The 24,668-nt window shown below is 43.3% G+C and overlaps 1 protein-coding gene across 1 annotated transcript in view; it reads left to right on the forward strand.

The window, feature by feature from the left end:
• LOC144722428 (growth arrest-specific protein 7-like) overlaps window positions 1-24,402 on the forward strand; it is a 37,568-nt gene extending 13,166 nt beyond the window's left edge. Inside the window, exons 2-14 of the mRNA XM_078600684.1 lie at window positions 4,683-4,794; window positions 9,884-9,976; window positions 11,678-11,751; window positions 14,122-14,181; window positions 15,234-15,323; window positions 15,890-16,005; window positions 17,158-17,232; window positions 19,636-19,714; window positions 19,893-20,021; window positions 20,816-20,939; window positions 21,483-21,562; window positions 21,666-21,764; window positions 23,666-24,402. Coding sequence (XP_078456810.1) covers window positions 4,683-4,794; window positions 9,884-9,976; window positions 11,678-11,751; window positions 14,122-14,181; window positions 15,234-15,323; window positions 15,890-16,005; window positions 17,158-17,232; window positions 19,636-19,714; window positions 19,893-20,021; window positions 20,816-20,939; window positions 21,483-21,562; window positions 21,666-21,764; window positions 23,666-23,779 — 1,245 coding nt within the window. The 3' untranslated portion in view covers window positions 23,780-24,402. The remainder of the gene's footprint in view (window positions 1-4,682; window positions 4,795-9,883; window positions 9,977-11,677; window positions 11,752-14,121; window positions 14,182-15,233; window positions 15,324-15,889; window positions 16,006-17,157; window positions 17,233-19,635; window positions 19,715-19,892; window positions 20,022-20,815; window positions 20,940-21,482; window positions 21,563-21,665; window positions 21,765-23,665) is intronic.
• The last annotated feature ends 266 nt before the right edge of the window (window positions 24,403-24,668 follow it).

Here is a 24,668-nt window from a genome sequence, read left to right on the forward strand (position 1 = left end):
ACCATCTGATAAACTTGCTTCTTCCTGGCACAATTGCAGGATTCAACGCAGACATTGCAATGTGGTTGTCTCCAGAGGCAAGTCAAAAGCACAATAATTGTACACCCTGTGTCAGTCGCAACATGAAGGATGATGAGCTCATCCAGCAGGCGAAACACAACACGTGACTGTGAACCCACAGAGGTTCGTGCTAAACGACTGTACAGGCTGCTCCATGTATCTTGTGACCCCCCCCCCCATTTAATTATCTTAAAATGTAATATTTTAAAACAGAAATTAATATACAAAGGAGAAAAACAAACGTTATGAGTCAATTCATTGGGGGGTCACAGTACAATTTGACCACCCTGCAGAACTCTCTGATTTTGTTTAGCTTGGTACAGCCCAAGCACATCGACAGACGAACGTAATGTTGACTCTTTGTAACTTACATGAGACAAGAAACATTGTGACAGTACATCGGGAAGATACAATAGTCATTTTGTTTGTGCTTGCTATTTTTACATATCTGTCAGATGTAAAAGGGAATTGTGAGATGTTCTTAAACGAGACAAGCACCTTCTAGCTGATATGGGGGCGCAGTTTTTGGCAGATAATGTTACATCTGTCCTTTTCTCAGATAATGTTACATCTGTCTTTATCTCAGATGATGTGAAATCTGTCCTTATCTCAGATAATGTTATATGTGTCCTTATCTCAGATAATGTTACATCTGTCCTTATCTCAGATAATGTTACATCTGTCCTTATCTCAGATAATGTTACATCTGTCCTGATCTCAGATAATGTTATATATGTCCTGATCTCAGATAATGTTATATATGTCCTTATCTCAGATAATGTTACATCTGTCCTTATCTGCGCAGACAACTTTATTGAGTCTGTCCGAAAAAAGCTCAGATAAACACTGATGCTGTACTAATAGGATGCATTCGCCACGTATTAGTCCTCATATCTGTGTAAGAGTGTGGACAGTAGGAAAAATGCGGCGGGCACAATAATACGAGTCACAAACCTGGCCGTGGATAAGAGCGAGTCATAAATAGGGTGGCTAAATAGGAGTTTACTCATTTTAATTTTCTTGTTTTGAGAAATATTTCGTATTCTTTTTGCTTGCGAGGCATGTTAGAATCGTCTCGTTCTATGGTTCTTACACAACGCACTCAGCTTTGCTTCTGTGAGAAGTTAACTTGTAAAACTATGCAAGCCAATAAAACTGGTGGCTTGTGTTGACCTCCTTGGCCACTCCAGTGACTGTCCTGTTTGTCTTCCCGCTTTGCCTTGTTTTTAGTAAAGCTGCTTAGCTGGCTTTCCCGTGCCATATCGGCAGGCACCACCACCACTACCACTCCTCCAGGGCACTCACCTCTTGAAGGAAAAAAAAAGCAATCACTTAAAGAGAAAAGCAAGACGTTTGTTTTGTTGTCTGTGGTCAGCCCCCCGAGGGGTTTTGCAGGAGCCTTTCAGAGCTGTTCGGTGCCTCCAAGTGCTGAGGTTGCAGAGGGGAATATTGTGAATTTGAATTTAATTAAGATTAAGATGTAAAGCCAACCGTTTTGAGCATCAAGATAAGCGTGGGGGAAGGTTGTTTTGTGTTCCCTTTTGAAACACAAAGGTCAGTCGAGGGATTTGTGAGTACTAGATGGAAGACAACGTTATGTGCGCACACACACATCCACATCTATACAAATGTATACAACAACAAAAAAGCCCTGGTAACCATGTTTGCTTACGTTGCTGTGCTCCACTGTTCACACACACACACTGCGAACACAAATAAACAACCTACAAAATGGCAACACGAAGTTGCCCTCTGCCTTTTTCTTTGCATCGGTGGCTGTTCACTTTATTGCCGAAACGAAAGCCCCACACTATTGCACTATTGTGTTGCATTGTAAAAAAAAGCATTTTGAGCGCAGCTGGGGGTGTGTGTGTGTGGTTTTTGCACTTTCTCTCTCGAGATGACGGCTTCCCTCCTGGGCAGTGCTGGCTCAACAGTCGCGCTTTGCTTGTGCCGGCTGGCCGACTGCCTGATGATGCTGGGTTGGGTGCGTGACCGTGGATAGAGAACTGTGACTTGGCACAGGGCAGAGAGACTGGGAGGGTTGCTTACACCCCGCGCACTCTGCCTTCCTGACCACGCAACGACAGCAAAGACAAAGATCCCCCGTGTAGCCTTTAACAGACTGTTTGGGCAAGTGCTGTTCGCGAGCACCTATGAAGGCCGGCACGGCGCACGAGGGGGTGGGTGGCCAACACCACGCCCGGCCACCTTTGTCTCCCTAGCGCTGATGTTCACACACCGCACCAGGTACTCATTTTGAGGCTGAGTCGACCTAGGGGAGGCCTGTGACCGGTTCAGATAATCGTCACTGGTATTGGCCGTGAGCGGGAATTGAACTCTGATCGCCGGGTTCATAGCGCAGCGTAGCGCTAACCCCTACACTACCGCTCCCCACACACACGTGCACACACGCACACACACGTACACACGCACACACACGTACACACGCACACACACGCACACACGCAGCTGTACGTGGTGATAAAGGAACCCTTGTCTCGCGTCCTTCCTGGGCACTTCATTATTCTTCTTGCTCCACTCATCTGTGCTCACACCGCTCATGGCACTCACCTTAGAAACGTGCGTTTAGATTATTTGGCGGCTGTAAGTCATCCACGTGATGGGCCACTTCGTTGAGCTGTCATTTGTGGCCAGGTTGCTTCTGAAAAAAAGAAGCTAATAGCTCTGGGCTTTACCTGGTAAAATAAAAAGTTTAGTTTTAATTTACGTATTATTTTAGTGACTTGCTTACCTTTCGTAAGTGTTGCAGTCCTCGTCTTGGTTCTTTCGGTAATAAAATAATAAAAATAAAACATAATAAAATACAATTTGATAAAATACAATTTTATTATGTTAAATTTGTATTATTTTATTATTTCCCTTCTACGTGACTTTACCGAAAGAACCAAGAAGATGAATCCCTGCAGTCACGAAAGCTTTAAATCAAAAGTTGCACTCCTATTGTGTTTTTGTATTGTTTGTTGTAACGTTCAGACCTGCCCCTACTGGACATCCGTGAAAAAGAGCTTCATAGCCCATCGGATTCCTCGAACGTGAACTGCACCATCAAGTGCACACATTAGTTTGGTTAGAAAGTCGTGTATTGCCCAGCACTTATGAGCAGGGAAGCTGCCCTGCTGGTGTAATGGTGACCACACAAAGGACCTTCAATCCAGATGTTGCCAGTCCGCCCTCCTGGCACGGCGGTGGAAAAAACGAGCACGTCTCTTGACCCCACCTCTCTGCAGAAGTATAATTATATAGGTACGCCACAGTTTGATGGTTAGGTCACGCGTGGCGGGGTAAAGTGTGGGGGTAACTCAAACCTCTTCCAAGATGTCTGGTCAGGGTGGAAGAGTAGGCCAAATATTCCTCGAGTGGCGCGATCAAGCAATTGCGGGGCTGTGCACCCGTTCACCACTGGCTGCGCGCGGACAAACGTACGTTGGTACGTTGCAGGTTTCACTTGCCGGCTACTAAGAACTTTGCTGACAAGTTCAAATGCAAAGTGTTTTCTTAAACGTGAAAGCTGAGAGGAGCTTTCATGTACAATGCGCCGCATGATCTGGCCCCGCTCCTTCACACTTTTGTTTTCTTTCATGGCGTGGCAATTGTACTTGACTGACTTGCAGCTGTGCTCCACGTTCCCTGTAGGTTTTAGAAATTGGCTGGCCGAAGCCAAATATCGTTATTGCATCTTTCAGCATTGCATGCACACACACGATAAAATGTGTGTTTTCTCTTACAATTTTATTCCTCCAATGATTAATTGCGTCCTGTCAGCATGGCAGGGTATTAATGTGTTACGTATTAACATTCTAAAATGTTTTCAATTTGACATGGCACTCAATTTGAACAACCGCACACTTTTTATATCTTAACTTAAACAAATTCCACACCCCTGATTTTGCCTGTGGGTGGAAATGTGTTTTTGCGTCTCTATAGATAAATAACAGATACAAAATCACGCAATGTATCATTTATAGAAATATACATTCTCACATTTCGTGCCAAAGCTGAACTTGCTTAAAAGTGAAGTTGAAGTGACTTCCTGCTCAAAAGAACATCGAGGCAGTGCTCCATCTCCCTGGTTACAGCCCCGGGTCAGTGGTGGAAATTCCACATTCCTATGACAGGGGTTGGGGGTAGAGTCTTTCCACAGGCAGCCACTGTTGACTTCCCTACAAAGTGCTCTTTATTGTATCGACCCCAGAGGGATGATGGGCCGAGTTAGCAGCATGCAACCTGGAGTTCAACTCACAAATTCTGATTGCGAGCCTCATCGCCGGTGATGAACTGTACTACTGCGTGAGCTTTTTGCATTTGTGCTGGAGAGCTCTCCGGCAATGCTGTTTTCTCCTTTCAGATTGTCACAGCGTGTTGTTTGGCAGGATTCCCGATGTTTTTCACACCGCGTGCCGATAGTCACCTCCTAGAGGAGCTGGGAGCGAAACTTCATGCGTCGTGCCTAACAACGCTCGGGGTACAACCCGAAAACATGTCGGAGAAAGTGTCTTGTTGTGTTTTTGTTAACAAAAGTTATTTTCCATAATATCGGTTTGTTTGGGTTATTTTGTTTTTATTATCTGTCTTATGCTGTTTTTTTATTGTTTTAACAGAAGCCTGAACCAGGAGACACAGAGGAACCCGAGACATCCCATCTTCCCGAAGGCTGGCAGTGCTTTAGCTCTCCCCAGGGACCTAAATATTACGTCAACACAAGCACAAACGGTAACCAAAGACGTAATTACAGCTCAGTTGACATACACTTGGAGGGCCTGATCTCTGGCAGACAAGGCCGTAGCCATGGAGTCAACATTGGGGGGACGAAATCTTCCAAATCTAAATTTTACAACTAATTTTCTGCCTAAAATTTTAAAAAATTAACTAACACATAGATGGACTTTTTATTTTATTTTTTACAATAATGTCTAATAGTGTATTGTATTTATTACATTGCTCTGTTTTTTTCTTTTTTACCTTTTATTGTTTCATTGTATGTAATGGCAGAGATTAGGGATTAATAAAGTACAACCATAACCACAATCATATAATCAGAAATCTATTTTATAGCAATATATTGGGGGGGGGATGTGCCCCCCCCCCAATATATATTATAATTACGGCCTTGCTTGCAGGTAACATTGACATTATTAGCAAGGCACGACGATGCGTGTGTTGTAATGACATTTTACAACCCCTGTAATCGTTTTAATAATTATAAGCATAATGTACAGCCCTTTGTCAATCCAATGCTGGGTGACGGCTTCCCCATTGCGTGTCATCTTGCCACCGTGGTGTCCCTTTGCCACCGTTTACATTGCAGTGCATCATCCACTGCACCACCTTTGTATGAATAAAGCACACGGTATATTTGTTTTCTGGCCAGGCATTGAACTTGGCTCAATGGGTTGATAGCAAAGTGCACTCATCTGCAGCGCTGCTCCACCACCAAGAGTAAAATGGTCACTGGATCGCGCGGCGCTCTAAGATGCACTTGTGCGGCCGTCTGGAAGCCACTGGAGCTATGCACTTTTATATCGTCTATATTAAAAATTCACATCTTTAGAATAGCATTTGGTGATTAGTTTGTTGTTTCTTCCCACCCGCACCTCTGATTAGCACGGTTGGCTACGCATGGTGCGAAAGAAGTTCAACATACGTACGCACATAAATGCATTCATACATTTCTGAAATATTTAAAGGGAGCATGGTATAGATAAAGTTTAAGTATTTGTCCTGCTATGTAACATTCTGCGGAGCACCATTTGAGTTTATTTTATTTAACCATGAGAGCTCAAGAGACCAGGACAGTCTCATTTGCAAGAGTGACCTGGGTAATGCTTTTGGGCAGAGATGGTAGTGCATTCAATCCTCTGTGAAAATACCTGCATGTGTATTGTGTTTATCTTGTACTCTCTCTGAAATGCATAGCAAAGAGAAGGTGAAAATTGTATATGTGGATCTGAAAATAACAGTGACCACCATTAGTCATAGCTGATGCTCATGTAATATGCATTCAAAACCAAGTATTGTTTAATTTATTTTATCCGATTTTCTAAAAGCAGCCGAATTTATCTGAAGGATATGCATCTCCATTTTCGTGACACCTAGTTTGACAGATCACGTGGACAATTAGCCCAACACACTTGTCGTGTCTTCCATTTACTCCATAGTTCTTATGTGTTTGATCAGATTACTGAATAATTCCTCCAGATGTGTACACACTGTCCGAATTGAAGGAAGATGCAATGGTTAGTGCACATTTATTGCTGGCTTGAAGAAGATAAGCATGTTGATAGTCATGGGACTATACTTTCATGTTATATTTTGGGTATAGACTTTAGGTATGATAATATTGTTTTACTTCTGCTGTAGTAATACTGTGCTGAGCTTGGATTTGGGCAGCACACAATTTAGGGTTTAGAGTACATTTCCTGCATTAGGCTTGGCCACCCAGTTGGGTGACCTTCAACCCATTCACAGCAGCTTTAGTAATTGAAGTGACGCAGGGATGCGAGTCACGTTTAGGCACATCGGGCTTCTCGCATCATCCACTCGTATATGGAAAGAAAACAGTCAAGATGTGCAATGTCAGACTTACTGACTTGAAACAAATATATTGGAAGGTTTGCAACATTGCCAAGGCATATGGACACAGATGGTATGCATCAATTATGTAAATGTTACTTGTGTAACAGACTGTATTAGCCGTCTTTAGAAGAACGCCATGTCAATGCAGTTTTGGTAACTTTAGCAACTGGCAGTGGAGTATATTAGACAGATGGGATTTTTTTTGTAACAAGGCTCGTTGATAGCCAATTGATTTTACACATCGATTCTTCAAGGGAAGCCTGACTCAATACTTATCATCACCAACCTTGGCAAATGCACTGCTGGATGAACATACCTGTCAACCCCGAATCAGTGCATCCCTGATTACAAACCAATTCAGACCTTATTGCTCACCCCGTGCCTTTACAAATCTCAACGTTCATCCTACAAATTCCCATCACAAGGGAGAAATAGACTTTTTTTGCCCGTATTGAAACGGCTGTACGCCGTATGGACCTGAAAACTCGATTTCCCTGGACAAGAATACGGGGTAAACCGTGTGGGTTGACACGGTGTGGCTGAATGACTCCCCAAAGCCACCACCACCATCTCTCATGGATCCTGAAGTGTAACAATGCACGCAGACATCTCACGTGAGTTTGATTCCCGGCCATGGCTGCCATCAGTTGACACGAATATATTTGAACCATTCCTGGGCAAGTCCCCCTTCACCAAACCGCACAGATCAGCACCGTAAAGTATGGGCACTTCAACTCCCCACGATCAGAGTGGCGAAGTATGGTCATTTCACCAAGCTGATCATGGGAAGATGCGTTTTATCTCGTAGTGGAACTGACAAAGGGCTGAGCTTTAATTGTTTTTTGTTAAATAGGAGGAACCACAAATTTAGGAATGCATAACATCACTTGTTTTTATATTACATTGCAATGATGTAATTTGTCAGCTGTTGCTATCAGCATAATAACATTGAAAGTGGAAACAGGCTGACTTGCGTGTGAGCCAAATCTCGGCAAGAACCTATTCATCTAGTTCTCGGATGTGTTTTTGGGCTGTACTACGCACTTTTCGGCGCGAAGTCCGACGTTTTACACAGCCGCACAACACGCGGTCACGGCACAACCACCCATCAAAGAGCTTCTACACAGCATAACCATGACGAGTAAAACACCGATCCCTCTCTTGAGACAGACGCAGCAATGCTCCGATACGGGCAGTGGAGAGGAGGGGAGTTGGGGAGGGGCCTCCTGCCCCCGCAGTATTTTGGCCGTGGCTTGGCAACTGCGGCGTGGTTTATCGCCACGCAGCCGGCTCCTCTTCCTTGCGCAAATATCGATGGCGCCTCCGCCAGCAGCCCACGATCATTGTGCTGGCGAGAGCACGAGGAGGAAGCGGGCTGGGGGGGGGGCTGCTTCCTGTGCAGCGGTCCGGGAGGCTCGCGGGGCAGGGCAGCCTGGGGCTGGGGGCTGGGGGCTGGGTGCCGGCCCCCACGTGGATAGATTGTTGGGTAGGGACCGGTGTTGGAGCCTAGACGGCATCATTTTTTTATTTTCTTCGCGACCTGTTAAATTACGACACTCTGTGCGGTCATCCGTAGGTTTAAAAAAACAACACAAAGACACGATGTGGAACCCTCTTCTTGGTTATTTCGGTAAAGTCACGTAGAATGGAAATAATAAAATAATACAAATAAAACCTAATAAAATAATTCTCACGACGTTTCGGTCACAACGCAAGCAGCCGTCCTCAGGTGGAGAGCAGGTCTGTCAGACTCTGTTTACTCGACAGACCTGCTCTCCACCTGAGGACGGCTGCTTGCGTTGTGGCCGAAACGTCGTGAGAATTATTTTATTATGTTTTATTTTTATTATTTTATTATTTCCATTCTACGTGACTTTACCGAAAGAACCAAGAAGATGAATCCCTGCAGTCATGAAAGCTTTAAATCGAGATGTGGAACCCGTTAAATTTCATCCGGACCTATTTTATCAATCAATTTTATCGAACTGAAACTTCAAGCTGGTTTGACCAGTTAGTTATAATTTGTGACTGTTACAATAATTCTTTACTTCATCGCGTGTCACATGTTGTTTAACTCTACTGGACAGCCTCAATGCCTTTCATTAAAAGTACATTTTGTAAGATATAATTTGCATCGGTAATAGCGAATAGCTGAGGTTATAATCAATGTGAGCAATTAGAATTAAATAAGGGTACAAATAATTTATTAAGCAGCTTATCAAATGTTTAGACACACAGATCTATGTAGGTCAGCCTGTACTCATTTAAAGTAATTTTACGTTTTATTACTGCCATGCTATTACTGTACAGTAAAAAAAAATGCTTATTAAATTCTGTTTAGTTACTTTATAGCAATTTTAACAAATGAGCCTTTTACATATGTTGCAAAATACATCAGCAGATCTTCGCGAGAAGTGTTTGCGTCCGCATATTCGTAAAGAGACTGGGAAAGTGATGAAAAAACATGTGCAATCAGCGTTTTGTATTAATTTGTTTTTCTTTTGTGTGCTCGAGTCTCACTGAGATGTTTTCGAATGAAGCGTTGTTGTTACAGGGTGTTTTAAAAAGACGGACCCAATTTCAAAGCAGTATATTTCACGATGGCAACACGTTACAATTACACTAAAAGTTACAAACGGTTTAATGAGTTATCAAGTTTTACTAACCATTTTATAAATGCTCTATGTGTCCTCCACCTGCTGTACGGACAACATCGAGACGATAGTTGAATTCGTCCCAAACGCCTCTCTTATCACCTTTTCCTCTGAGGTGCGTGCTCGCCCTGTGCTCTTCCCCTTACATCAACAGCCCGTTTCCTCGAATTGTCGGTACCAACGACGAATGCTCTTTGACATTGGCGGATCAAGGCCAAAACGCCGTTGAAACGCACGCTGCACTGCAATTACGGATTCAGTCTTGCTGAACTGCAGAACGCATAACGCCTTGTGTGTTGCGGGGTCACCATATTGCGAATGACTGAGGCTAGGGGCTGGTTTTTGTGCTGGGAGAGGCATCGAGCGGTAATCATTTGAAACTCTATGCCCCGCCCTTTCAAGTGGTAAGAGTTTCATTCATGGGCGGTTCGTGGTTGCAGAGATATAGCGATTTCAAATCGGGTCCATTCTTTTAAAGCACCCTCTATAATTGCATTGCACTATTTGTATTCTTTAGCATCCACCTCCGTGCGAGTTTACAACATCCCCCTTTCAATCCTTTGTGCTCACAGAAACGACTTGGGAAAAACCGACTGGTTCCACCACTTCATCCTCGCCAGCTGCATCTCCTGGCCTCGGCCCAGTGAGCCCACCTGGGAAGAAAAGTAGGCAACGCCACGACACCAGCACATCCCACAATCCCCAGTGTGTTACAGCTGAACACGTGCCCTGTGTGAAACCACATTTTTTTTTCTTAACCAAAAAAGTTAATCTTTAATACAAAGCGACCGATTGTCAGGTTTTTACGGTGTATTATTTTCGCCGCTTCTCATCCATGTCGACACCTTCTATCATCCTCGCTTGTTTGTCGGATAGGGAATTAATAATTATTACGGAAATATTTCACGGTACTTATGAAAAAGTAAAGGTGCAGCCCTGCAATTACTTGCTCATGCCACTGTTGGTGGAAGGTCCTCGAAAGAGAGGGATCTCTACTGAGCCTCTCTTGCGAGTACTTTTGCCTGCATGGTGGGTGTACCCACGCTTTACCCCACAACACTAACGTGGGCGCATCCATTTATACGGTTGGGTGAACAGCGGCAGGGGGATTTAAGAAACATTCTTTTAGTTTCCACGCAGGGAGATTGAACCATTGACCTCTGGATTGCAGAGTATGCTGACCACATTACACCGAGTGTGCTAACCCCTTTTACACCGTGGCAGTATCCTTCATGACTACGTTTCATTTTCATCTCTCAAACTCTCCCAGTTAGATTTTTTTTTGGTAACAGAAGTTTTGGCCATCTGCCTGCTTGAGGGAGTTCACTTGTGCTGTTTGTTTAGCTCTCTCGAGACATGGTGGGGAGTGATATCGTGTGCACCAATGTGAGAAGATAACGTTGTTTTAGGCACTAGGCCTGGTCCTATGTCAACACGGTGGGGGGGGGGGGTCTCAAAGTGTGTGTTCACTTCTTTCAAAGCTCTAAGCTGTATGCCACTATTGTTTCCCGAGAAACGCGCGCGTGTGTGCTTTGTTTTCGTCCTATATATTTGAACGAAAAAAAACGTTATGAGTTTTTTACGTCCGTTTAAACAATTTTGTGCAAATTTCGATTTAAAGCTTTCGTGACTGCAGGGATTCATAATCTTGGTTCTTTCGGTACAGTCACGTTAGTTCTTATTATTTTATTATTTCCCTTCTATGTGACTTTACCGAAAGAACCAAGAATCATTTTGTGCAACTTTCCATATTAAAGCATTGTCAGTTGTTTTTTTCCCCCAAGCCTTTTGTTGTTGTGTAAGTTTTAGACCCCCCCCCCTTCCCCCCCCCTCTATGTCCGTCTGCGTTTTCATTTCTGCTAATGAAAAACAAAACTATAATCTGCTCTTTGTTGAATGATCTTGACTTTGCTACTGTATATTTCGCAGTAAGATTAAAAAACATTTTTTTAAATTAGTTTCACAATGCCATGTGTGCAAATTTGAACTTACGTGTTGTTAAATTACTTGTGACATTGTTACATCTAATGAATGCTAATCACGAGTAAATGTGTTGATTAGTATAACGGCAATGGCAGAGCGATGTCCTGCTCGAGTGAGCACTGGGACCGTGCTCATCTGCCGTTCACAGCCCTCTAGAGCCAGTGGTGGAAATTCCACGTTCCTACGGTGCGGGAGAGTCCTATCCATAGGACAAGCAATGTTGACTTCCGTGCAAAGTGGTCGTCGTTTGATCAAAACCAAGAGGGATGGTGGGTTGAGTCAACCCCCAGCGAAACATTTTACCCCAAACTACTGCACTGTGGAATATTGTATCAGCAATGTATCTGTGCACCCATTCGAGGCTGACATGTCGATTCCTTTAGTTACAGAAAATGGATTTCACTCTGTCAGCTCAGAAGAGAAGACGTCCCTTAAGAAAACAAATAGTAATGACCTGGTAAATATAAACAGCACTTTACAAAACTCGTGGTGCCTCCCTTTCCTCTCTTCAATAAAGTACCGTATTCCCTAAATTATATGATGCACTTTCACCCCTGTACTGTATTTTAAAGCTAATGTTTTGTGCACATCTTATCACCCAGTTGCTGTGCACATGTGACCAGATTTATCTAACTTCACGGACACCGGGCACGCATGTTGCCTGTGCCTTTCCAAACAATCTTATAATCCGAGAATACGGTATGAATTTATCTGAAATTGCGTATGTGTTCATAAGCCGAGACGGCCTAATCTGAAAGCGGAGTATGCAGTCGGGCATGCGATTAATAAACATATCTGGTTGTGGAAGATGTTGGGAGTCCCGTTTGCAACCGGCCTGCATTGTTAGTGCGCCAGATGAAACTGAATGTGTTCGCACAACTGCGACATTTAGCACAATTAATGGTTATCAGTGGGGAGGTACACTTAGTCCTGTAGTGGCTAATATGAAACACAAGGACATGCTGCTAAGCGAGACTGCCAGGGAACTTTGCAGACACACGGACAGATGCAGCTTTCTTCCGCCCGTGGTTTCCACGGATACACCTTGTTGTATTTAGCATACAGCCTTGCCAATGACTTCATAAGACACATGTCTAGTGCTCGTGGGCATGTACGCTTTCCTTAAACCTCCCTTGGTTTTTCTCTTAACCTTTATTATGACCATCTGTGAGTTTTGCAATGGATGATTCGTCTCCTTAGAGTCCAGGCAATCTTTTTTAGTTTTTGCTGCTTCCATGCTCCCATTGCTTTATCTGTCATCTTCAATCATTTCTGTGTGGTGTTCTCTTGTTTCTCCTCTCATTCTTTTACGTGTAGCAATTAACAAATGAGAACCCCCCCCCCCTTAGAAGCACTTGAAAGTAACACATGATGAATCTAGACTGTTAGAGTTAGCGGAGGAATTTTGCGTGCAGATCTCTGCAGCAAAAAAAACCCGACAACATTCGGATGAAGGAGGAAGTTCCATATTTGACTTTTGATGAAAACATGGCCTTTTACAGATAAAAAATAAAATGCTCTCAGAACAGATGGTATAACTGGTCATTGCCAAAGAAGGGGGAACTATTGTTTAAACAAAATTATAATATTTACAAAGATATGAAATACTTCCATTCTGGAATTATTTCTCAATCGTCCTCGTAGACATTACAGACCAATTTACGCACATTTATAATTTATTCATGAAGATCATTGGGTGAAATGTTTTTTTCCCTAGCTTTCTTTCATAAAATTACTAAAATAAGAATGCATTTTCCTTGCTCTATCTGAAAGTATTAAATGAGAATGCAGTAAATTTTCGGTCAACTGCAGGTTGTAGTCCTGGTCATCGCAGATTTGTGAAGGGCGTGGGCAGAAGCAGGTCAGACAACACTCACCGTGTGTTAGCTGTTGCCAGGAATCAAGCTCAGGTCTCCGGGTTTATAATGAAATGCGCTAACTGCTGTGCCACCGATCCACGCCATAAATGAATCGATTCTCAAATCATGCCGTTCATGTTGTGCAATGTCTTTAAGTTGTGTGTTCTGTGGAGAGAGAATTTGAAAGATAGAGATGAACAGTAAAGTGACGATTTATAAAAAATAAAATAAATAGTCAATTGGTAGATATAGGAACCCTTTAAGGCAGGAGGAAGTTCCATACTATAGTATATTCTGTTTCAAAGAAGCCAATTGAATTAGGACCCATGTTCACAAATGCCATTCTTACGTGGGCCACTGCAGACCAAATTTCCATGACCACTAAATCTGTGCATTCACATGTGCATTTGAGTAATATACTATTCCTGTTACATCTCTTAATTGGCGGACATATGAAGCAAAAATGTGGTCCCTAATTCAGGATATTAAGTAGTCATTGAATGATGATTCATATATTTTTACTTGCTTCCTTTTTTAGACGAAAATAAAAGTATAACAACTGCCCCTTAATCGTTCTAACATTCCAGTAAAGATCTTGACTGTCCTGCCCAAAGGACTAACCACTAATAATTTGCTATTGAACATAATCACAACTTGCATGTGATTAACTAAGTCTTTAAAATAGCCACACATTCAAGTGATTGACTTACATTTTGTCTTCAGTGCAACAAAGCGTCCTTGAACAAGCTCGCTCGCGACAGATTAAAGTGATTCATGCGTCACACACCCTGCACAAAGGAGCAGATCTCACCAGTCGCCTCGTACATTCACCGTGTGTCATGTTACTTTGCTGACGAATGTTTCCCCTCTCTTCGGCGCCTGTGACCCATCATGATCGGTCTCGTGGTCTCAACTCCCCACCCCCGCTCCCGCCACAATACAACAACGTCCTTCAACTCGCTTCACAGCACCAAGGCCCTACCCCGGACGTTCCTGCCCCCAAAAAAAGCAAATTGACCACAATAACGGTGAGACTCATCGCCACGCGGGCATCTGACATAAGTCAACTAATTTAGACGGAGGCATTGGGCCTATTAGGATTCGTAGCACCTACTCACTTTGCCCAGTTTTTCACTACCCCCTCCCCACCTCCCTTTGTGAAAAAAATAAATAAATCCACAAACACATATGTAACCTATTTGTTGATGTAATCTGTGCATAAAATTCTATATTTGTTCTTGATTTTTTTTTCTCTCTCTCTCCCTCCATGATGTTATGCTCTGGCAATGTATATTGCTCTGAGTGTACCACGCTGTGCGGATGGTGGGGGGGTGTGTCACCAGTAATGTGTGAGGAATGTCTGCGTGGGAGGATGCAGGCCATGCACAGCTGGCAAGGAAAACTCTTTCTCGTGTCGGCTGGGGGGGGGGGTCCTCCTCCTCCCCACGTCCTCCCCACCTCTTCTTCCTGCATTCTCACCCTTCTGGCTGATTTGTTGATTTGTGACGAGGGACGGGTGCTTGGGGGGAGACGTACGTGTAAATAACCAAATGGCGCTTGTCCTCTGTTGTTGGAGAAGATTAACGAAGAGCAATCCATCCAAGGGATATAAAGCAAAGGGGAGAGATATCTCTTCTCCCTAACCCCCCCCCCGATGTACAGGGTGTTTCAAATAGATGGACCCGATTTGAAATCGCGAAATCATTGAAATTGGGTCTATCTTTTCGAAATACCCTGTATTTTTTTTTTGGGCACGATGACCCACGTTCCACTCCACTTGCTGGGAGCTTCTGCGGGAACTGAAACGTCGGACGCTCATGCCGAACAAAAAAATGCGGTACAACCCAAAAAACACATCGCAGACGTGGACAAGACAGCCGCGAAAAGATACGCAGCCGTAAAATAATCGGGAGTTCAATCATCTCATTCCTAAATGGGAGTTCTGATTCATTCGTTGAATTCTGTACCTTTATTAAACACAAAAACCCTATATTTTTACGTAATGAGATGATCCGTTACACTAAGTATTGTTGGTGCATGCCGGCTTTTGTGAATTGGTGAACCGACTGTCCTGTTTCAGACTAACTGCGTCACCTTCCCTGGCTCGGAGTCAACAGCTGAGCAAAGCCTCCTGAAGCCGGACGAGTGGAGCTACTGCGATCACTTCTGGGTCCGGACCTCACCTCTCGTACCTCTGATGTGCAACTGATCGATTTAAATACTTCCATCTCAATTTTTTTCCACCTACTCTTTAAAACTCCGCAATTTTGATTTGAGTACGTCAGCAGTTTCAAACGCTGCGGGACTCTTAAATGTGTTTGTGTGTGTGTGTACGATTTACACACACTTTTAAACTAGGCAATATTTATGTTCATAAAGAAATAATGTATAGTATAGCATAGCTTAACACAGTTGTATTTACTTTATTAAGTTAATAAAAAAACTTTAGAGAGTGACATGTTTTTTGCGGCTCCAGATCTCACCATTTCTTGGAACCTACGCAGCATCGCAAACTTTAAGAGGCTGCATACCAACAAGAGGAGTTAAAAATACCTCGTATAAATAATTGCAGCTTAAAGTAAACATCAAAATGCTTTTGTGGGAGGAAATTGAAAAAATATTGTTGGATCCTTACACGTCACCCCCCCCCCCGACCCATTGACCTGCTGGCGGGTGATAAAGTGTCTGCGTGTGAAAACGGCGCCTCGTCAAGTGTTTGTGTTCTTGTCTCCACAGGCAGACAAGCTCGATGCCCACAGCAAGAAGGCGACATCTGGCTTCAATGTCCTGTTGGCGAAACAGATGAAAGGGCAGCAGATGTCACGGGAGATGGCAGAGTTCATTCGGCAGAGGTGATAACGCGAACTGGAAAGAGAGCCAACAAGAGGCTAAATAAAAATCCCTTGTTGATTGTTAGTTAAAAGAACTTTGGGTGCGCTCTGGGAAACTAACACCGAGGAATCTTTTTGAACATCAATTCTGGATTATGTCACTGCCTCAAAAAAGCGTCCAGTCTAGACAAGGAGCTGTGCTCGTTTACCCCTCGGCTCCGCTGAAGTGTGACAGAACAACTCTAAAGCTGCTTGCAGAAATCGTGCTGCGATTACTAGGATGGGGGGGGGTAATGTTTTATGGATTTTTAGAAAATAGGAGCTTTAGTTATTGCATGTATATATGTGTTATGGAGGAGCCTTATTATCATTGCACGTTTGTGCTTGTTTCTCATTGAATTTGATTAAAGTGTTCATAAAAGCACACATGTACTGGACATGCATCCACGTGCACGTGGATACTACTTGTAATGCCAACAATATGAGCACTTGTGTTCACCTGGGCTGCAGGAGTTGCATGTTTATAAATGTACTTTCTATTCTCGAACCTGTTACGAGGTTATTAAAGCAGGTTATATCTATTAAAGGTTATAAATATATAGCAAACTAATGCAGCACATTCCTCTGGGTTTTTTACACGTGTTTAACTGCTGTCTGTCTTCAATGCAGTTCCCATTTGCTGTTGGAATTTGCGGAATTAAATTTGTGGATCATTTGCCAAACATTTGGCAGCAGCTTGTCCACGTGATCCAACGCTGTCTTGCATCTGGCGAGTGTAAAGACTGAATGGGTTTACACGGTGGGACGTGATACATGCCTTTAAAGCTTTGGATCACTGATGCGTGCGTAGGCTTGCGAGTGATCTGCTATTACCCATCACCTCGTACGTTTATAAGCAGAAACCATCACTCTCTGTCTTTGCATGCACATCTGCTGCTTGTGAGAGTTTACAGAGTTCAAGATGCATCACCAATAATTATTTATCAATGTATGGCCATTACAACAACAAATTCATATAATGTTTCCAGAAAATAATATTGTATGCAATGTAAGTCACTGATATGTTTAAATATTGTAGTGTCCAAAAATGACTGCATTTCAAGTTAATTTGAATTGCGTGCCTGTACGATTGTACCTGCTGTGCATCTGCAATTCAAAGTTTTGTTTTACCAGAGTAAAAATCGAGGAGGAATACGCAAAGAGCCTATCAAAGCTGTCACAATGTCCCCTGGCGTTGCAGGAAGAAGGGTGAGCATTTTGCCTTCCACACCTTGAAGTTTGTTTTTTTAAATTGTCGACGAATTTCATTGATGGTTCAACATACTGCAGCTAACTCTGAGACGCTTTTCAACAAAGAGTTGCGGGCGAATTCCTCACCCTGGTCTACATCTCCGCCGTGTCTTGCCGCTCGTGTGTCTTTCTACGTCGTCTTCTTTCCCTCCAAGTTCTCAATCTTTGCTGCCTCTGTCTGTCCCTCCTCGTGCTCACTCCACGCTTCCGCTCTCGTTATCTTCTCGCCCCCCCTTCACTGGAACAAACTTCCCCTCCATATAAAGCAGTCACCTTCGCTCACTCGCTTCCCCCCCTCACTCAAAACGTACTTATTTTGCCGAGCTCACCCCACGACCCCCTTAATCGCCCCCTCATAATCACCACTTTTACTGTTCCCTCTTCATATTCTCATTACACGGCTATCACTCATTCACCCCATTCATTCAATCCATTCATCATCATTTACCGTCATAAATTTTGCACCAAATTCACACATCACAGATTCGCCCCCATTGCTTCTTCCCATCAACTTCATTCACCTCAAATCCACCATTACATTCACACACATGCTGCTGTACCGTTGTTAATTCTTCGTAAAGCGCCTGGATTAAACGTCCCTTTGGTTAAAGGCGCTTTATAAATTCCCTTGAGATGATAAGATGATGGCACACGCGCTCTCTCTCGTGTGGTGCAAAATAAAACAAGGGCGTGCGTCGATTACGGTAATTTCGCTTGTGGCGTTTCACGAGTGGGTGGGGAATATCTCATCGGCCGAGCTCCGTTTTTCTTCGCGGAGTTGACGTTCGTATTTCGATTCCAAAAGTGTGTGTTGTTTTCCTGTAAAGTGATCGTTGGAAGAGCCTGTGAGTCATATCCAGCACAAGACACGATGACCCATTTGTTCACTTTGTGTAATAGTGCCGAATTCCCAAAGTTAGTTCCGTAAAAAATATATAATGAAATATCTAAAAAAAATAACCCAACCATTTCAGTGATGGAGGGGGTGGAGTGGTAGGGCAGAGTGGTTTGCAACACTGAACCGGATGGTCCGAGTAGAATTTCTGGCCATAGCGAAAGCCAGTGTCTAGCGTCATGGGAAACGGTTCTGGATATTCCCCCACCGCTTAACCAGCCCGTTCTGACAAGCGTGGTGAAGTATGGTCACACAACTTCCGTGGTTTGACAAAGAGGGCTGCAAGTTATTATTATGATTAAAGTTATACCAGCGATGGCTACGTGAAGCAACAGAGTCACACATTGAGTTCTGTATAAACGACATGGTCTCACGAGCTGGTTAGTAAGCTGTAGATTTGCGGTTGGAAATGCAGCACAGAGGTCACGGTGACCTCGATGTCTCAGACGTTACTCCAAATTAACCTTTGACTGCCGTTAGAGATGTCTCTCTCAGCACATTGACCCTGTGACCTGGCAATAAAACAAACCTACGTAGTGCAATAAACGTCTGCAGCAAGAGTAATCTGTAACGTATGTTTGAAACAGGAGAGTGGTGTCGGCGTGGTAAATCTCGTCTGGCCTGTTTGTTTACATATCGCTGCGTTTGTCGAAGCAAAAACACAAGCGCAGTGCTTCTTAAAACGAGACGGCGCAACAGCGGAGGAAGAGAAGTTGTTGAGGAAATGTGCCGGTTGTTTTGTTCACTCGCATGCAAAAAATGCAATGCTCATCTATTTGTTTTCATCAAGACAGCATACGTTTCTAATTAAGCATTTTTCACTCGTGGTTTCACATTGCATAATGGTTAAGGCAGTTCAAGCCTTGGCCAAGTTTCTTTGTAACACTGCTTATGCAGCGGTACAGCATTTCCTCGTGATCTGCGAGGGATACGTTCTGGAGATGTTCGTGAATAAAAAAAAATATTGCAGTTAATGATATTGGCCGACGAAAACGTATCTTATATCGCATCACTTTGTCATCACTTTATCTCATACTTTTCTCGTGTCACATTCTCTCTCATCACTTTCTTTCTCTTTCTGCAGCCGTGTAGAGTTCCAGCCAAAATCACGGGATAGCAAGTTCGTGAATAACGAAGGAAAATTGTATATGGCATTGCAGTTTAACACGTAGGCATTCGCGACCAATATTGTCCATAAGAGTTTTTTTTGGGTTAGATCGCATACATAGAAATGTTTGGGTTTACTCTCCAACACACCGGTGTGGCGTTCTAATAACGAATTGGTATGTTTTATTTACGTGACAAACCTTACTAATTGGCCATGTCAGGTGGTGGCGGGTTTAACGACACATATTTACGCGATCTAACCCAAAAAAACCTGATATGTTGAGCAGTGGTGTTTATGCCTAAACATGTATGTGTGTGTTATTTGTTGAATGCTCATGGTGGTCATGTTTTATGCACAGCACCCTGGGAGAAAGCTGGGCTCAAGTGAAGATCAGTTTATCTGCAGAGGCAGAAGTCCATTTAAAGTTTGCTGCCAAGGTAAATGTTTAAATCCTACAACTATATAAACAATTGTTTAGAAAATATAAGCCACACAATATTTCCGTTAATACATGAACAACATGAAGGTGAGAGAAAACTTTAATTATTTCAATATATCTTTTGTAATATCAAATGATTACGTGAAAAATTCATCTCATGCCCGTGTAATTTCTAGCTGAGTAGCGAGGTGGAAAAGCCACTCTTCGGCTACAGAGAAAATTTTGGAAAAGAAATGCGCAAGAAGGAACACCACATCGCCAATCATCGGAAACTGCTTACTACGCGATACAGCTCGGTTCAAAAGGTAACTTACACACGCCGTTTCATGAATGCTGTGTCAATAAAATTTAAGAGCAAGACTACTTCATGAATAGTACATTTGAAGTAAATACATATGGCCATTGCACTCACATGTTTACCATCTCCTTCCTGCAGTTCACCCCTGCTGTGTCTGTCGTGTTTGAGTTTTAACTTTGACAAAGTTTTGCATTTGCCGTCTTCTGAACACATGAAACCGCAGAACATATGAAACGTACATTTTTAGAAATGAAAATGCTCTACGAGTTATGAACACTGGCACATAGCACAGCTAAGGTTTTGTTTTGCAATGTACGCTCATAAATTTATGACTATGAGGATAAAATCTATTCTCTGTCAAGACACATGAAGAGAATGTAATTTTGGCAAGACCTGCACACAAGTGGGATTTTGAGAAGATGTCCTGTTGTAACATCCTTTCGGCATTCAGCTGTGTCGTCTGGTAAACACTTGACACATTGTGCTGCTGAGCACTACAGAAGCATAAGATGCGAGCCCCAGATTATTTACTCATCCTGGTTAGTTTCAACGGCAGACTGTAACAACCCCTACGCGTTGAAGAAGGTAGCAAGTGGGTGTCTGAACACCTGAGGAAGGTGACAAGGTGTTATAACCTGCTGTTGAAACTAGTGTGGAATCAGCAAATCTTTGAGGTCAGCACTTTTTCCTTCTGTCGCATCCAGAAGCACACGCAATCACATATCCGATGGTACTTAAAAACAAATTCCTTCTACAACCCATCATCATCATCGGTCACCATCACCTGCCTTCCATTCACAGGCCAGAAAGGTTCTTGCCAAACGACAGCGGGAACTGGAGATGAAGGTGAAGCACAACGAGATCAAGCCTTCCAACAAGGCCGAGGAGGAGATCATGAAGGCTCGGATGAGGTCCACTCAGGGCGGTGAGAGAGGGCCTTTGCACCGAGTTGGCGGCAGGCCACGCACCTGGGTGCCATTCCCCGGGGAAACATATACGTCGTATTCATAATCAACGTTTTTGGATTAGATCGCGTTATTTATAAATGTGTCGTAACCCTCCACCACCCGACACGGCCAATCAGCAAAAAAGTGTCACGTTGACAAAAGACAAATAGTTCACTGCTTTAGCCCACCGGTGTGTTGAAGCGTGAAACCACAACATTTTCCCGATGATGCTGGATGCAATTACCAGCGAAACGTCGTACTCAAAAATTGTAAATGTTGTGGTTTCACGCTTCAACACACCGGTGGGCTAAAGCAGTGAACTATTTGTCTTTTGTCAACGTGACACTTTTTTGTTGCTGATTGGCCATGTCGGGTGGTGGAGGGTTACGACACATTTATAAATAACGCGATCTAACCCAAAAACGTTGATTATGAATAATATTGGCCGCGAAAGCCTACGTGATATACGTCGTATGTCCACAGCTCGGTTTTGTCCCTCCCTTTTATTTTTCTTTGAACAGGCGACGACCTCAAGAAATGCGTGGACCTGTACAACCAGGCTCAGTTCCGGTGGTTTGAGGAAATGGTCACTTCATCGCTGGTACGTTAGTACATTTACGGGGGGGGGGATCCAAGCGCGGTGCATGGGTGGGCGGTACTTACGGTCGGCGTGGAAATTAATTAACTTGTGCTGGTTTTGGCAGGAGCTGGAGAGGCTGGAAGTTGAGCGAATTGAGCAGATAGAGCAACACCTTAACCGCTACACACAGCTACGCCACGAGACGGACGTGTTCAACCAAAGCGTAAGTAGCTCTGGAACCGCTCACCAGACCACGGTGGAAAAATAAAGTCAACAAAATGCATTCAATAATATTGCCCTAAAGTAGAAATGTTATGTAATAGGGGAGTTTGCTCACGGTTCATCTTCAGAGCAGAACACAGTGGCAGCGTGACATTTAAACATAACAGAGTATAGAATAGACCCAGTGCATTTTGACTTGTGCAATTCTATAGTAAGCTGACAAGTGATATATTTCCTCTCATTAGCCATGCCTTGCACTGACATTTTAGAATTCATGGGAAATCTTTCTTTTATTTTCTAGCAAACACTGCCTTGAATTAGACTCTGCATGGCGCACAAAATTACAGCTCAGTATGCGATGAAATATGGTCTACTGCAAACACAACGCCATAAACATGATCCGTCTTATAGTACACCCAGTCGGCAATTATAGGATTTATAAACAGTGTGCTATTTTGTTCCATGAGCCATTGGTTAAAAAAAAAATCTTCGTTTTGATGCTAAGTATTATTCCACTCAATATTGTACCACGTGACGTGCATCAATAGTTGCACAGTATTATAATGGAGATTTTTGTTGTTGTAATAACTCGTTACCAAAGGACAAAATCCCGTTGCTTCTTTTTATACGGTTCTAGAGGTGAAATACGCATATTTGATGTTTCTTTGGCAGTTCATAGGGCCTTGGCAAACTCTGTAAAGTATATGAGTGCACAAGACGTACTGGTGGGTGGGGGTGGTAGAGGAAGAGAGAGAGAGAGAGTGAGTGAGAGAGGTTCGTCTAAGTTTGCTTTCAAATTCCAGTGAACATCGAATATGTAGCCAGTCTGTGTTATTTCGTTATTGCCCTTCAAGGGACCAGCGTCTGTCATAAGTAGCCAAATTGTGGTTTGTACGTATGATGTTTGGCACGCAGATGCTCGGTGTTTTGCTTCACCGTCTGTTGCTGCAATCCAATTTTTTCATGAAACAGTATAAATTTTCATGATATGAAGATTGTCGTGATAGTAGTTTTCCAATACCTTTGTAATTTGCCTTGCTTTTGTATAGTGTTTTGTACTACTTTGTCAAGAAGTAATATTTTTGACAAATAACGATTATCACAATCGTGGATCTTGTATTGTACGATATATCATAGTATCGGCCGTATCGCAGTAAGTACCCTTGTATCTGTAGGTTGCTGCTTATGCCTCCAAGGGTCTTCCGTATTGATTCTATAATATGTAATAGGTAAAGCACTGGGAAGATGGCCTCTCAAGCGAACTGCTGAGGAAGAGTAGCATAGGTGTGCAGACTGCCCTTTGTGACACCATTATACAAACGTCTGGTCCACAGGGTGGGTTCTGCCAGATTGTAAGCATGGCCTGGTGGTCCCCATTTTTTAAAAGGAGGACAGCACTGTTTCGCTGGACAATGGGGGCTAAAATAGGCGTGACACAGGCTCGATAGAGAAGAGACGGACTGATGTGGAGATGACTGGACTTGCTGATGACTGCAAGATCGGTTGGAGGCAGTCGCCCTCCAACAACAGCGAAGGGTGGAGAAGCGACGCTCACAACAACGAGCGGCGCGCCGCCGGGCAGCTAAAGTGCAGCAGTAGGGAGCACAGGTGGTAGAACTGCCGGGTCAACCCATGGCACCTGGGTTTGTGCCTTGACCTGCAAGCGAGCCTTCGACACTTCACGTGGCCTCAAAGTGCACCTAGCCCGGCACAAACGCCATGGTGATGTCACCGCCGGCCGTTGTTAATGCGTGTCGAGATAGCTGCGTGGAGACGGCTGCAACACTCGTCTGGAATAAGCGCCCGTCCTCGCACGAGCCGCCCTTTGCCACGGATGCAACGCAGCGGCGGCAATCTCATGTCACCTGGTCGTGTGTTTGCTCTTGGATTGTTTCTTTTCAGACGATGGAGGCTGTAAACCAGTCGCTGCAGAAGGTGGACCCAAACAGAGACCGTGAGCTCTGGGTGAAGGACACCCGGACGGGCAGCGTTCGCCCGGTCGACATGGACTTGTGAAATAAGGCGCTGTCGACACGGTTCTGATTAATTTTTTTAAACGAAGTTGACTAATATAAAATGGAAAGAATTGGATGGCGGTGGAACATGACGTGCAATGGTTATGAGGCACATTGTTGGAAAGTGCCTTTGAGGAAAGCCTGTACATTACACCCGTTTCTAGATACTGTTAAAGTGTTAAGTATTAGTCAATGTTATGCATCGGTGGTGATTTACATACTTACTTTCTGAACAATAGTAGGTATGAGTTGCTGTGTTCATCTAGCAATGAACTCCAAACTACCACATTCTGTAGATAATGTACTCATAATGTGCTGTTAAATATTATATAATTGTCTTTTAAAGTAGCAATGTGTTTACATGGGTCTTTTTCCTGCAACTGTGAGTATTGTTTTTAAAATGCCTTTATTGTATGACGGTTTGTGATGCAACTTTCAAAATAAATACTAGTTCTTTATATCAAGTAGGTGATAATATTGTTCAAAAGTGATGTTGCATTAATAGATAATACATTCCTAAATGATGGCTTTGCACTGTCTTGTTTCTGTAATTAAAAACTTTTTTTACGATGTCGAAAGCGTTTAAGAAAGTGGCAAGTGCAAAATATACCTTGTGAACATTTACATTATTTTGTGCAGCTCTTGTTGGATTGCTTGAGGTTGGCATGTCCATCATTTATGCTTTGAAACCACCGATTGAATGAATTATTTAGTTGTGTGTGTTTAAGGAGTGGCAGGCAGATAATGTTATGGATTGACCTGTTCCTGACAACTGTCTGTTGCAGAGGATGGAGTTATGTGTGTATATATCATCTTTAAACAAGGTATATCCGTCTGAAACATTTTCCCGTTGACCATGAAGGTGGTATGTCCTTGTGAGAAGCTAAATG

Source organism: Lampetra planeri, chromosome 1, assembly GCF_965212315.1.
Source record: "Lampetra planeri chromosome 1, kcLamPlan1.2.h2, whole genome shotgun sequence".
NCBI classification, from domain to species: Eukaryota; Metazoa; Chordata; class Hyperoartia; order Petromyzontiformes; family Petromyzontidae; genus Lampetra; species Lampetra planeri.